The sequence below is a fragment of the Archocentrus centrarchus genome, chromosome 1 (assembly GCF_007364275.1).
Source record: "Archocentrus centrarchus isolate MPI-CPG fArcCen1 chromosome 1, fArcCen1, whole genome shotgun sequence".
Lineage (NCBI taxonomy): Eukaryota > Metazoa > Chordata > Actinopteri > Cichliformes > Cichlidae > Archocentrus > Archocentrus centrarchus.
In genome coordinates, this window is record NC_044346.1 from 20,876,655 (window position 1) to 20,889,167 (window position 12,513).

The following is a 12,513-nucleotide window of genomic DNA, read 5'->3' on the forward strand; positions in this document are numbered from 1 at the left end:
TACACATACACGTATGCATGTATGTGTACAGAACCAGAAGTACAGATTATTACTATGCTCTTAATAACAGATATAATTTTTTTAGTACGTGTGTGTGTACCTGTTCTTTGGCTCAGGACAATCATTCTCTTGGACAGTGGCCAGAAATGGAAATTTCAGAAAATTAGGGACAGATGAAGAGGAGTGGAGACGAGCACGGAGACCTCCCAGAGGACTGAGATGGAGGCGGTGATAAAAAGAAGGCAAAAACAAATGAAAGACCAATCGTGGACTCGCATCCACACAGAGACATGCAGCCTGGAAGAAATTCCATCAATATCACCAGAAGCATGCCACATTTCTGTCGTGACATGCTAAGGTGGAAAAAGCTGAAAACAGCTGAGCGATTATAAATGAGTGATACATTTAGCATGTCTCTGTCTGAATGGGGAGTTTCAGAAAAAACACAGAAAAAAAAGACTAAGAGAAGGTATGGAAAGTTTATATGAGAGCAAATAACACAAAGAAAAACATTAGTTAAACTGAAAACCAGATTCTCACCTTCTTTTACTGAGCCGGGCTCCAGAAGAAGGTGAGGAAGGAGGATGAAGGAGGAGAGAAGAGTGGGGCGAAGGGCAAGGAAGGGCAGGAGGAAGAGTAGAGTTGGATGGGACATGTCTGAGAATCAGTGCAAATGCAGAGAGAATGAGAGGAGGAAAAATTTGTGGGCTGTGACAAATGTATTTAAACAGAACGAGGAGTGAAGAGTAACAGATATAGAGCGAGAAGAAAAACATGCGATTGCGCATCATATAAATTTTTGGCTGCTGCTTATTCCAGTCGCCTTTGCAACTCATCTTAGTGGTGATATTTGTTATGTATGAAAATATTGAATATTGTGTTTTCATTTCATTGTTCTGTAAAATGATATCAGTCATATAGAACATGCCTTCATCAAACTCTGTATAATGTCAAGAAACATGCAATAAAAAAGAAAAACAGAAAAAGGGTTTACAGTAGGCTGAGAGAGAGTGAAAAGAAATACAGTGACAGTGATGATGCAGTAAACCATCTCTAGGTTTCAGCCTCTTTTGACACTGAAAAAAAACACGTGATACTAAAAACTCAAACAAAGCACAATCTACTCAAGATGTTTGACAGTAGATGGCACTGTTTGTTCCTTGTTGTCATAGCCACAGTATTACACAAAAACACTCACAGCTTCAGTACTAATTGCAAATACCACATAAACTTTTATTTTCTTTTTCTCAAGACTGACAGATCCATACACACTCTCCAAAACGGATTTGCAACCCTCATTCTGAGGTTTCAGGCTGACAGGGCTAGAAAACGCCTCTCTGCTATATTAAAAATTACTAGAACCAATCTTTTCTAAATTTCTAATAGCAGCAAGTTGACTCACAAGAAATTTCTTGCACACCGAAGACACTAATGTCCAACCCTTGCCTTCACTAGATTTCTCTTTCATATGTTCCAGTATGTTATGAGAGCTTATAATATTCATTAAGTCACCTCATTTTTTACAGTCAACTGTATAAAATGAAGCACAAAATAAAATTTAAAACTGTTGTTTACATTACCGCCACTAATCAACTAAAAAAAAAAATCTACTAGTCTATCTGTAAATACACACACACACACACAAACACTCACACTCTACTCACTTGCTCTGGTGGGGAGTGTCTGTGCTGATGGAGTAGTGTCGTACAAGCTTGTGCTTGGTAGCTGCAGTATGGTCCTGTGGTGGGTGAATAAGTATGTGCTCTGCTGAGTATTCAGCTGAGAACTGGGAGGTAGGGTGGCTGAAAGTGTTGGCCCGGCGGCGGAAACCCTGTGTCTGAGCATCGCCGGATAAAGAGGAGGAGGAGGGTGACAGAGGGAGAGAAGTGTCAATGTGCTTCAGGTCTCCTGTTGAGTTGTGGCACCTGAAGATATGACGAGGAAAGGAATAAAAAGAATCAATGCATTATTGTGCGCACAAGCCCAAGTTTATGATATGTACTACATAGTAAGAGAAATAACATGATTGTAAACTTAATCCAATGTACCACCACGCTGTGCGCATATATCAGAAAAGCTGTAGGCCCCACACTGGTGGTGTACAACAACATTATTTTACTAGCCTATGAACGGCCTGCCCTACCACTAGAACAAGTTCTCACTTTTAAAGCACTGAGTGCTTTGACCCAAGATATGAGTCAGTCTGTGCATTTAGACATGTTTACCTGAGAGGGCTGGTGGGTCGCAGTTGAGTGGAAGCAGGCAAAGGATCATCTAAACAGGGCTGGTCCTGGCTGCTGTTGACAGTACAAATAGAAGAACTGCTCTCACTTCCCTCCCCGTTCTCCCTTTGAGCTCTGGCTTTGCTGCTTCCCTGCCATGAACACACATGCCATTGTTATGCACGTGGTTTTTACCTGTAAGCGAAGATCAGAAACCAAGACACACACCCTTCCCAACCAATGCCTTATTGCTATACTGTATATGTAAAGACTTATATAAACTGTTACAAAAAATTGAAAAATTGAACACTATTTCTGGCATGTGCAAAAGCTCCATAATGACTTAATTATTATTAAGATATAGCAGGAAGGTAGCATCTTTCAAAGCGGGAGTTTCCAAATCATTAGGTACCCACACTTATGTAATAAACAGCCATTAGCTTCTATGGGATGGCACATTCATTTTCCACATCAAAATCCACATACCAGTACATCTGCATCACTGCATATAAACCAAAATAGAAACAGCACTGTTACCTTCCAGATGCCCTCCAGGGACTCAGTGAGAGAGCGCTTGGCTCGGCTCTTGAACTCCTCGAGTCGCTGCCGGCTGCTACTCAGCTGCTGTGCCTCCACAGGTGGAGCGACATCCTCACACACCTGCATACACGTGGAGACAGAAAAAGATACAGAAAGCAACAGAGAGTGAGAAGTAGGAAGGTCCTCAGAGGGACGCAATGATGGCCGTAGTGAACTAATGTTGACAAAATAGAAAGGATGTAGGACTTAACCTCAACAGAGAAAGTAGAAAGTTAAAAAAAAAAGAAAAAAAAAGTGAGCTGCTACAGGAGTGTACATGTATCTGTAAAAGGTGTCCACAAAGTACCTGCTTGCTTTCCTTAGGCAGTGTGTGCTGATGGGTCTTCTGTCTCTCCTCATACAGATTCCTCAAAGAAGCCATTACCAACTCATTCTCTTCCTGATCACTCTTAGGACGAGCCCTCTGGAAAGACAAGTTTATATTTGATCAGTTTTTATAGATAATGTATATAAAACATTTTGCAAACATTATTATAGGAACCTGGAAACTTTTCAACCTAAAATAATAACTACAATGAGTATGAGACTGTGCAGGCTGCTAAGCTTAAGAGAACCAATCTGGAACAGTTTCCTCTTTTCAAAATAATTTTTACACCAGTTCAACAAAAAGTGGTGAAATGTAGGTACATAAACACCCACAGTGAACTAATAAGGACACATTTAGCTTTGTTGTGTTGCAGTTTTGCTACACCACCACCACATGTTACTTGCAATTTTACCCTGGCAGGTCCATTTTAATGTGCCTATCCTTAGAATAAATAACACCAGCAGACCCAAAGAGAAATAACCTCATTCCAAAGAGTAATTAGAAATACTTAATTCCCAAAATAACAAAAACACTAAGCAAGGCAGAGAGAGAAAAAGAATCATAAAGACAAAACTAAGAAATGAGGTGGCAGAAATATTCAAATTATGTGTAACGACTCTCTGAATCCCCCTTGAAAAACTTGTGAATCCACATTCATTTATTCATGATGAACTTTGATGACCTTGCTGACTGGAAGTTACAGCCACCTCAAGGGGAAATTAAGGAATTTCCACCATGCTCTTCAGGTCCACAGACAGAACAGACTCATTACCATAGTGTTTTCAAAGACTGAAGCTTGCTCATCATTATCCAAAGTGGCCAAATATTTTTGAAGCTCCAGTTTAGTTTTAGATGGGTGCAGACCTGAAAAATCAAGAAAATACAGGCTACTGTAACACACTGCGAGCAAGCCCTAAGTGTACAGAGTTGTATATATTTATGTGTGACAATTTTATATCTATACACAGACTCCAGTGTAAATCTACCACCAGTTATAGTTTTGAGGACAGTTTTTTTTACCTTCTAGCCTCTCACAAAGCCTGTGGAGCTGCTGCATGGGGCAGCTGTCACACTGCTGGCTCTGGGTCTTTGCATTTTGGTGCAGGGCAGCCACAGAGAATGCTTGCTTCAAAGTCAGCATGATCTCGTCCACCTAGAACAGTGAAATAAACTTGTTTTGTTTTACAATAAAATAAAAAAAGAAAACATGACCAAAACAAGTTTTTGTCATGAAACTGCAGTGTACCAGTGAAAACAAGGATTCAGACAGCCCGGGTGTAACATATAAAAGACCAAAGGAACCAATCCCCTAAGCTTGGAAGCTGGGAACAATATCTGGTAGTATAGTGTCTTTGTGTACTTGTTTCTTTTTATTTTCATATGTGAGTTCCTCTTCCAGTTGGCTGCTCTGTGTTTCACAATGTGTGTGTTGGTCTCTGCTCCTCCAACACACAGGGCGTGGAACAGACATGCACAAAGATGAGGAGAGGCAGCAGAAGTGAAGGTAGCGTTATCTGTGCTGACAAGCTATTGTGCAATAAATGTTTCCCAATATGTGTCAACTCATTGATTCTTGGTTTATGAAATCAGTTTTGTTTAGTTTAATTTTAACAGCTGAAGCCTGGGGGCTGTACAGTGTGCTGTTTTTCTCTCCTCTCAGCCACCAGAACAGCTCGCTCTGCGAGTACAAGGACGTTAACAATGTCAAAGGGAAATCTAACGCTGCAAACAGGAAAGCATGGCAAAAAGAAATAAAGCTTGGCCACTGAAAAACAGGGAATAAAAATTGCAGCTCCATTATGTAATGCTCATTTTAACAAGTTGTAAAATGAACTGTGGCAGCTGATGTTTAACAAAACAAGTGACTGACTCCTTCCAGAAGTATAGTATACTCACACCACAAAATCAGCTAGCATTAAGTAAAGGGATTTTTGGGGGGGTTGTTTTTTTTTTTCTTTCTTCCTTTTTTCAAGCCAAAATTGAGTCTATTTGGCACACTGTGACTCAGTGGAGCACAGATGGACTGAGTCACAGGTCCTATGATTTAGAGATGCACTTAATTTTAAATGACAGAAGGAAAAAAAAATAAAAATAAAAATCACACTCCTGCCTTCTGGCATTTGCGTTTAAATTCAAAGCAAACTTGTGAGCTCTTAAATTAAGCAGACCGATCAAATCTGAACACTGAGCGGAAACCACTGATGTGAATATTCTCATTGTGCAGTTTAGCACCCTCAATATTTTTCATGGCATGTACAAATTCTGTTGTACAAACCCAACAGCTGACAGCGAGGACACAAAATGATGATGCGTTCTTGTCCAATGTCACTGTCTGTGAGTCAGTTACTTGGTGACTATCTTATGGGAATATTGAATAAACTGTGTCTGGTGCAATGAGCAAGAATCCCTTTTAACATCATTTCTCACCAGTGATTCATCTGCACACTGGAAGACATAACACACAAAGTGGCAGTTTCCCCCTTCCACTGTCTCCCTGCAGATGAAGCCAAAGTGATCCACATGACGAATACCCTGCAAACAGATGAACAGTAAGTTAAAAAAAAAAGAAAAAAAAAAAGAAAAAGCATAATAACACACCAACTTACACTGACACTTCTGTATAGGACCGCACTGATAATACCTGTGAGCAGAAGGAAATTTCTTTGAAGCTCTTCTCTATGGCAACTTTCTTAGTGTCTGGACTAACCAAGAAGATCTGAGACCTGCCCACCTAAAACACAAAGAAAAGAAAATACGGTTAAACTGGATGCATGTGTGTTTGTGTCTTTACTGGCTTTCCCTCTATAGCGTGTGCTTCTGTATACGTGTGGCGACACTTGCGTTGTGGCAGCGACTGCAGTTATAAATCTTACTGACAGAACTAATTAACATAAGTTATATGCAGTGTTTGCTTAAATAGTGACCAGGGGCTACACTGAGTTACAGAAGGCAACATGCCTGTGTTTGCACAGGAGGCTGCTTTTATTAGCAGCAGCAAGTCCTTTTGTTTGCTGTATTAAATACTACACAACATTATTTGTCTGTTGCAGATATATCAAATTAGTTAGTTATAGAATTATCAAATCTGGCCTTTTTGTGGCTAAGAGAAACACAACAGAAACTGTTCCCCCTTTATTAGGATTGTCAACCTTTGCAATATATGTGACGCCATTAAGGGCTAGGAAAATGGAAGTCATTTTTTTCTCTAATGCGACACCTACATGAGATAAAACAAATGACTGTTGTTCACTGTTGTTCCATTTTCATTGCCGATATGTCATCTGGATCAGGTCATAATTGGGCTTATACCATACAGACTGAACCCGCCATCGGAAAGCATTGTTAATCATAATTAAAGGTTGATAAAAGACAACACAGGCAAACGAACTGTAAATGTTATGAAACAGGGAATAAAGTGTGACAGTGGATGTTTTTTTTAATGTATTTATTAGGGAACTTTTCACAGCACATGTAACAAAACCTGGGTGGGATTGTTATTTTTTTCCCCTCAGCCTGTATTTGGGCAACAGCCTTTATTTATTTGTGTCAACCACAACATTGATCTGGTCATTATCAAAGATGCAGCTTTAACTGACTACCAGTTTTATTTATTGAAATACAGTAAATAGGGCAAAAAAAACACTATATTTCTAAAATTATTCATAGGGGAATGGCTCAACTAATCAGTACAAATACAAAGGGAAGTCATTTTTGCAATTCTTTACAAAAAGGACCAATTCATTTTAGGGTGGTTCTGCTTCAGTGGACAGCCCCATTCACACAACCTTGAAATAATGAGTGACCATCATTCATAAACCAGAAATATATGCTCTCTGGGTCATCCTAAATGAGATCTTATCCTGCTTAAATCATTGGTATAGCAGAACAGTTAAGCCGTGAAGCTCTCTGAGCAGATCTTTTCTCCTCCCTGCTGCATCTCATTCATCTGCATCAAATATTAATCATATAATTAGAACCTTTTGAGAGGAATGTTGATATTTGATCTGTGTCTCTAAAACTGAAGCAAAAAAAAAAAAGAAAGAAAGAAAAAGTAGTAGTGATGGCACTGGAATTGGCTACTCTGGCAGTAACAGGATGTATAGTTAGTGTTAATAATGTGTCTGTTTCTGCTGAGCAGAGCAGGACACCGACCTGTGACTATTTCCTGTCTATATTACAAACAGGGAAATTCCTGTTAGCGAGATACCACTGAGATCAAATAAAGGTCAGTTAGGGAGGATTACTGGGCTTGTTTTGAGCCAGAGTCAGCATTTGCTATTGCTGAGTAATATTTATCTATATATTTTTCTGCTTGTTATCTCAACTTTTGGTCTTGAGTAACTCTGTATAAGTTTTTTTTTTTTTTTTAATTTACTGCAGAACAGTAACAGTAATTGACTGCACTATTAAAACTTTCTCTGGACTAAACTCATTTTGGTATGTTTGTTTAAAAAAATAAAAATAAAAAAGCTATGTATTATAGCTGATAAATTAACTCAAAGTGGAACCTGTGGTGTGATATTTAAATCTGTTTAAAAAGCCAAAAATGTTTTGATTGTTCAAAATCAACAGTATGCATCTGGAAGCTATCCCAGTCAATATACAGTGGAAAGAGGGGTACAACCCTGAACAAGGCGCCAGTCTATCACAGGGCCGACACACAGGGACCGACAACTATTCATGCTCACATTCAGACCTAAAGTCAATTTAGAATCGCCAGTTAAGCGAACAAGCATGTACTCGTACTGTGGGAGGAAGCCGAAGTACCCAGAGAGAATTCACCAAGCACAGGAAAAACATGCCGACTATTCGGGTTGTGCCAAATCACAGTTTGTGTGTAAGCTTCCAATGACAATTTAGTACCTAAAAAAAGGGAACTACTTCAACAACTTCCAACAAAGGACACTTTTCAAAATATGTATGAAAGCTGTTCCTGCTAAAAGGTGGAAACAACAACAAACATGTTCCACCACTCGAGCCAAAAAACACACCATCATCTACAACCAGGCTACAAATGAAGAAATAGTAGCAGCTGGTGATATTCGACCCAAATGTAAACAAATCACTCAACCAGGCATCGCTACTGTAGGTGCACTCGCTAGTTACACTCAGGAAGAGCAAAATTACTGTTGTGGTTACATGGTGGGAAAGCAGGGTTCTAAGCAGCTGGTTAAAAAGCTCGATCCAAGATACAACATCCCAAATAGTTTTCAGTTTTATTATGTGACAATATTGTGCATCTTCTGAAGAGTTACAAGGTTAAGTTACTGTTAAGTGTTAACCAGTCATTTTATACTTTTACTTAACCTTTCCAGGGAGAACACTAGACTACTTTTGTGCATTTTGTACATGAGTCTTATGCTGTGTCACTGGATATAATGCTTTGTCACAACTATTGCACTACAACACTGCTGTCGGCACCTTGTTTCAGTAGATTCACATTTCAAATTACAAAGTATGTCATAAATGAGAGCAGCTCATTGGAAAAGAATGGAAAATGCCCTTCATTGACTTACATTTATAAGTGCTACTGCCAGGAGGCATCAATAAAAATTTCAGTATTTTTTAAAATATTTTCATAAATATTTTCTTGATTATTATAAATTTTCTTGAAATGTTGTGATATCATTTTGAGGATATATCACCCACCCCTACCAACTACACTGAAAGACTGAGTGACAGTTCAAACCCAATCCTCGTTGTGAGGTGGCAATGCTAACCACTGCACCACTGTGCCAACCTTTAACTGCATAATCATGTAATAATATAATATTTATACAAATAATAATATAAAAACAATTATATAACTGACAATAATTACAATCTTGAAATTGTCTTCATTAATAGTGAACAAATATAGATGTTTGGAATAATCCAGCTGAGTAATCTGAACATACCTTCAGTTTGTGTGTGTGCGTGTGTGTGTGTGTGTGCGCATGTGCATGTCCACTTGTGAAAATTACCATAAACAGCATGGTCCTGTTCTCCTTCAGGCTGGTGGGCTGCACATCAGCGGACCGGGTCCGTGGATCAGTAGTGTTGCTGTTAGAAATCTCTGGGGAAAGACCATTCTCATCCAAGGCCTGTAGACAGGGAAAGCTGGGGTCTCGCTTGAACAGAACTGGGCGTTTCCCAGTGGTTGGGCTCTCTGCCGCACCATTACTAACAGCACCACTTCCCAGTCCATTAGATTGGAAGCTTAATGCCCTTTTCAGCCCACCCACCAGTCCCCCATCATTTCCCCCTTTATCAGTTGTCCCTGAGCCATGCAGCTGGCTAAATTTCTCAATGCACTCATCAATTAGGGCAGGAGGGGCTTTCTTGTGAGCAACACTAACACGGCCGCAGTACAGTACCTCAAACTTTTTGGCAAAGGCTGTCGGAGACACAACAGAAGTGGGTGCCATGGAGGTGGTCGTAGTAGAGAGGGAGGAAATCCATGTTTCGGATGAATCACTGCCTCCAGAACATGTGGAAGTCTTGCTGGAAACAGTGGTGATGTCATTGTTGCGTGCTGAGCTTTTGCCAGCCTGCCTCAGTGTACTGATGATCTCAGGAACCTGGAAAGATAACAAGCATGCGATAAGAACTACTGTAAGGACCCATTACATAATTGCATGTCATTTAGCTGGACAACCTATATTTAGACTAACTGCATAAATGGGAAGTGCAGAAGAAAACTGAGCTCTGAGTGTCACATCACATCCATTTGAGCTTAAGTAAAGATAAACTTTGAAAAAAGCTTAACTCGAAATACACAGCTGACTTAAGGCTTGGCTGCCTTAGAATCACCAATATTACCAGCTATAGTGTACGTGTTTTCAGCATCATGAATGACTGACGTGAAGTTCAAATAGAAGTCTAGCTGTACACATTTTCTATTTCTGCCACAACATGACAAATCTGAATCTCCACATTGTGAACCTGCATCATAAAAAATACTTCACTGTCCGTGTGCATCCATTAAAGGACATTACAATAATCTTCACGTTGCCTCTAAGAACAAAAGTTCCAGTTTCCTTGACAAATTATTGTGGGTTGTTTCTCCGTAAACAATAAAATTCCACACCACATCAAAAATGTTCAGAGATGCTTTGGGAAAAAAAAAACCAAAAACTGCCACTTTTGCAAAATACATTTCATTTATTCACATACTTTGATCCTGTGATCACTGGTGTGATCCTTTATTGATGCCCTATAATGTTATCACACACACCTATGAATAACATGTATTTAGGGCTGTTCTTAAACTGATACTAGTTTCTGCCTGGTCAGAACCAGTGCGCTGCTGAGCTTGGCCAATTTATATTACTATTACCATGTGACTGCAGTGCTATGTTGCTGACATATTTATGTCTTTTTTGATATTGATAACAGTACTAATAAAACCCTGTGGAATGCCACATTCCCTGTGAGACGTTTACTGTCACGTGTTCAGGCACTACCATCATATCCATTTCCACAATAAAATGTATCTTCTAGTAATTTTATGAACCATTCATCCACCCAATTCACAGTTGCAGAGTGGCTGGAGTCGAACTCAGATGCCATTGTGCAAGAGGCAGGGTACAACCTGGACAGATCACCAGTGGTAACTTATCGCAGAGCTAACACAGAGAGATAGAAAATCATTCATACTTATGGCCAACTTAGAATCACCAATTTACCCAACATTCATGGAAGCCAGAGTATCAAGTAAAGAAGGCACACAGGCAAAGTGAGAACATGCAACTCCACAGAGAAAGACCCCAGACGTCCAGTGAACCCAGGCCCTTCTTGCTGTCTAAAAAACTGCATCACTGTGACACCCAATGGTTTTGTTTAATTTTCCTTATTATTTCTAAAGTTGTCATTTCAATGATTTGTCACGCAAAACACAAAGTTGCAAAGAACCCGACTTTTCCACGCATCAGTGTAAATGCCCCACCTCACTATGAGCTAACCTGCCATATGGTGTAAAGTGTATTATGAGTCCCCTGAATAAAGCAGCCCTTGTGTTGTCTTCTGTTGCTGAAAAAATGCCAAACTGAGACCTTTGGTCTCAAAGCGAGCTTTGTGCTCATTCCTCCTTTGATTTCCTTACTTCTTTTCTTCCTGACCAATCATCTCTAGTTTCCTCTCTTGCCCTACAAACTTTGTTTACCAATTTTTCCTCATTAATGTCTTTTTTTCTTAAAAACAAAACAATTTAAAACTGAATGTTTAGAAAAATACTTGCCTTGGATATTTTTTTTTTTTTTTTTTTTGTGGTCAGGCTAAAACTGAAGCACCTAATATGAAGACATAGTAAACTTGGGTCATAAAAACATTGATGAAAAATGTTACTGAATTTAGAACAGTCTCATTATTAGCCCTATATCAAAAGATGCTCAAAAAGCTGCAATTACTTTAAGTAATCACTTATTTAATGCACTACCTGAGATGCATGCTTGTCACATACACCAAGCATGCCAGAGGCTTTAATTCTGATTGTGTACCTTACATCTGACTTATGTCCATTTAGATGCTTCTTTTAGACGTGCACCACCTTTCTGATGCTCTTGTGACTGGCTAATACTTATTCAGATTGGTGTCAGGAAACTTTGGGAGCACAGTGAGACACAGAGGCTGAATGTACTAGTCAGTGACAGTTAAATAACTACTTATTTAACCCACATCCTCTTACATACCACTGTAATGAGATGTTTTTTTTATGTACAATTTAAATAAACATGTCTCCTGGAAAAAATGCCTTTTAAGGGGCAAAGAAAAAGAGAGCAAAATATGATTAACAAAACATAATTATATACTCACAAGCTGAGATAACAGAGCAATAAAGAGCACTCTTCGGTTTTATAACTTAAATAGAGTTCATTTTTCAACTGAAGGCAAATGGTTTGTGGTTAACTGCCTGGCCTTGACGAATTGGCTCAGTCTGCTAATCATCCTATTAAATTTTTGTGCTTAACATCTTAGTAAAAAGTTGCATATTTACATAAGTAGCAGGGACACAAAGCTTTATTAATTCATCTGAGTCATGTTTCTGGCAACCTTGCAAATGCAGTTTAATATTCACTCTCTTCCCCTGGCTCCTCTTAGCTGTGTTTGACTTAGATTACCTCTTAAGGGAAATATCTGTCTCTCAAGCTCAGATAAGCTCACTAGCGCTCACTTTGACTGTTTGGACTTTTTGGGGCATTAAGGGTTGAGAGGGGACAGCCCAGAACAAATGAACTGTAACTCCAGGTTCTTGCTCACACAAAAGCCCTTTTCAAGTAGCTACTCTTTCCACATTAACACATGGTTCATTACCATTAAAAGAGTCTGACACATTGCGTGTGCCAGTAAAGATGTAAACGAGACGTTGAGACAGAAATCTAAGAAAGCCTAACAAAGAAAGCCCGT

At 39.2% G+C, this 12,513-nt stretch overlaps 1 protein-coding gene across 4 annotated transcripts in view; it reads right to left on the reverse strand.

Moving 5' to 3' along the window:
• tbc1d1 (TBC1 (tre-2/USP6, BUB2, cdc16) domain family, member 1) overlaps positions 1-12,513 on the reverse strand; it is a 53,276-nt gene that overhangs the window by 25,997 nt on the left and 14,766 nt on the right. For 3 of the 4 annotated variants that reach the window (XM_030756999.1, XM_030757067.1, XM_030757193.1), the window contains 11 exons: positions 9,093-9,689; positions 5,771-5,860; positions 5,557-5,661; positions 4,150-4,282; positions 3,902-3,993; positions 3,109-3,225; positions 2,760-2,882; positions 2,226-2,374; positions 1,665-1,925; positions 541-657; positions 101-214 (listed from right to left, as the gene is read on the reverse strand). In XM_030756999.1, the coding sequence (XP_030612859.1) occupies positions 101-214; positions 541-657; positions 1,665-1,925; positions 2,226-2,374; positions 2,760-2,882; positions 3,109-3,225; positions 3,902-3,993; positions 4,150-4,282; positions 5,557-5,661; positions 5,771-5,860; positions 9,093-9,689 (1,898 nt within the window). The remainder of the gene's footprint in view (positions 1-100; positions 215-540; positions 658-1,664; positions 1,926-2,225; positions 2,375-2,759; positions 2,883-3,108; positions 3,226-3,901; positions 3,994-4,149; positions 4,283-5,556; positions 5,662-5,770; positions 5,861-9,092; positions 9,690-12,513) is intronic. The other variant, XM_030757132.1, reaches the window with a different exon arrangement.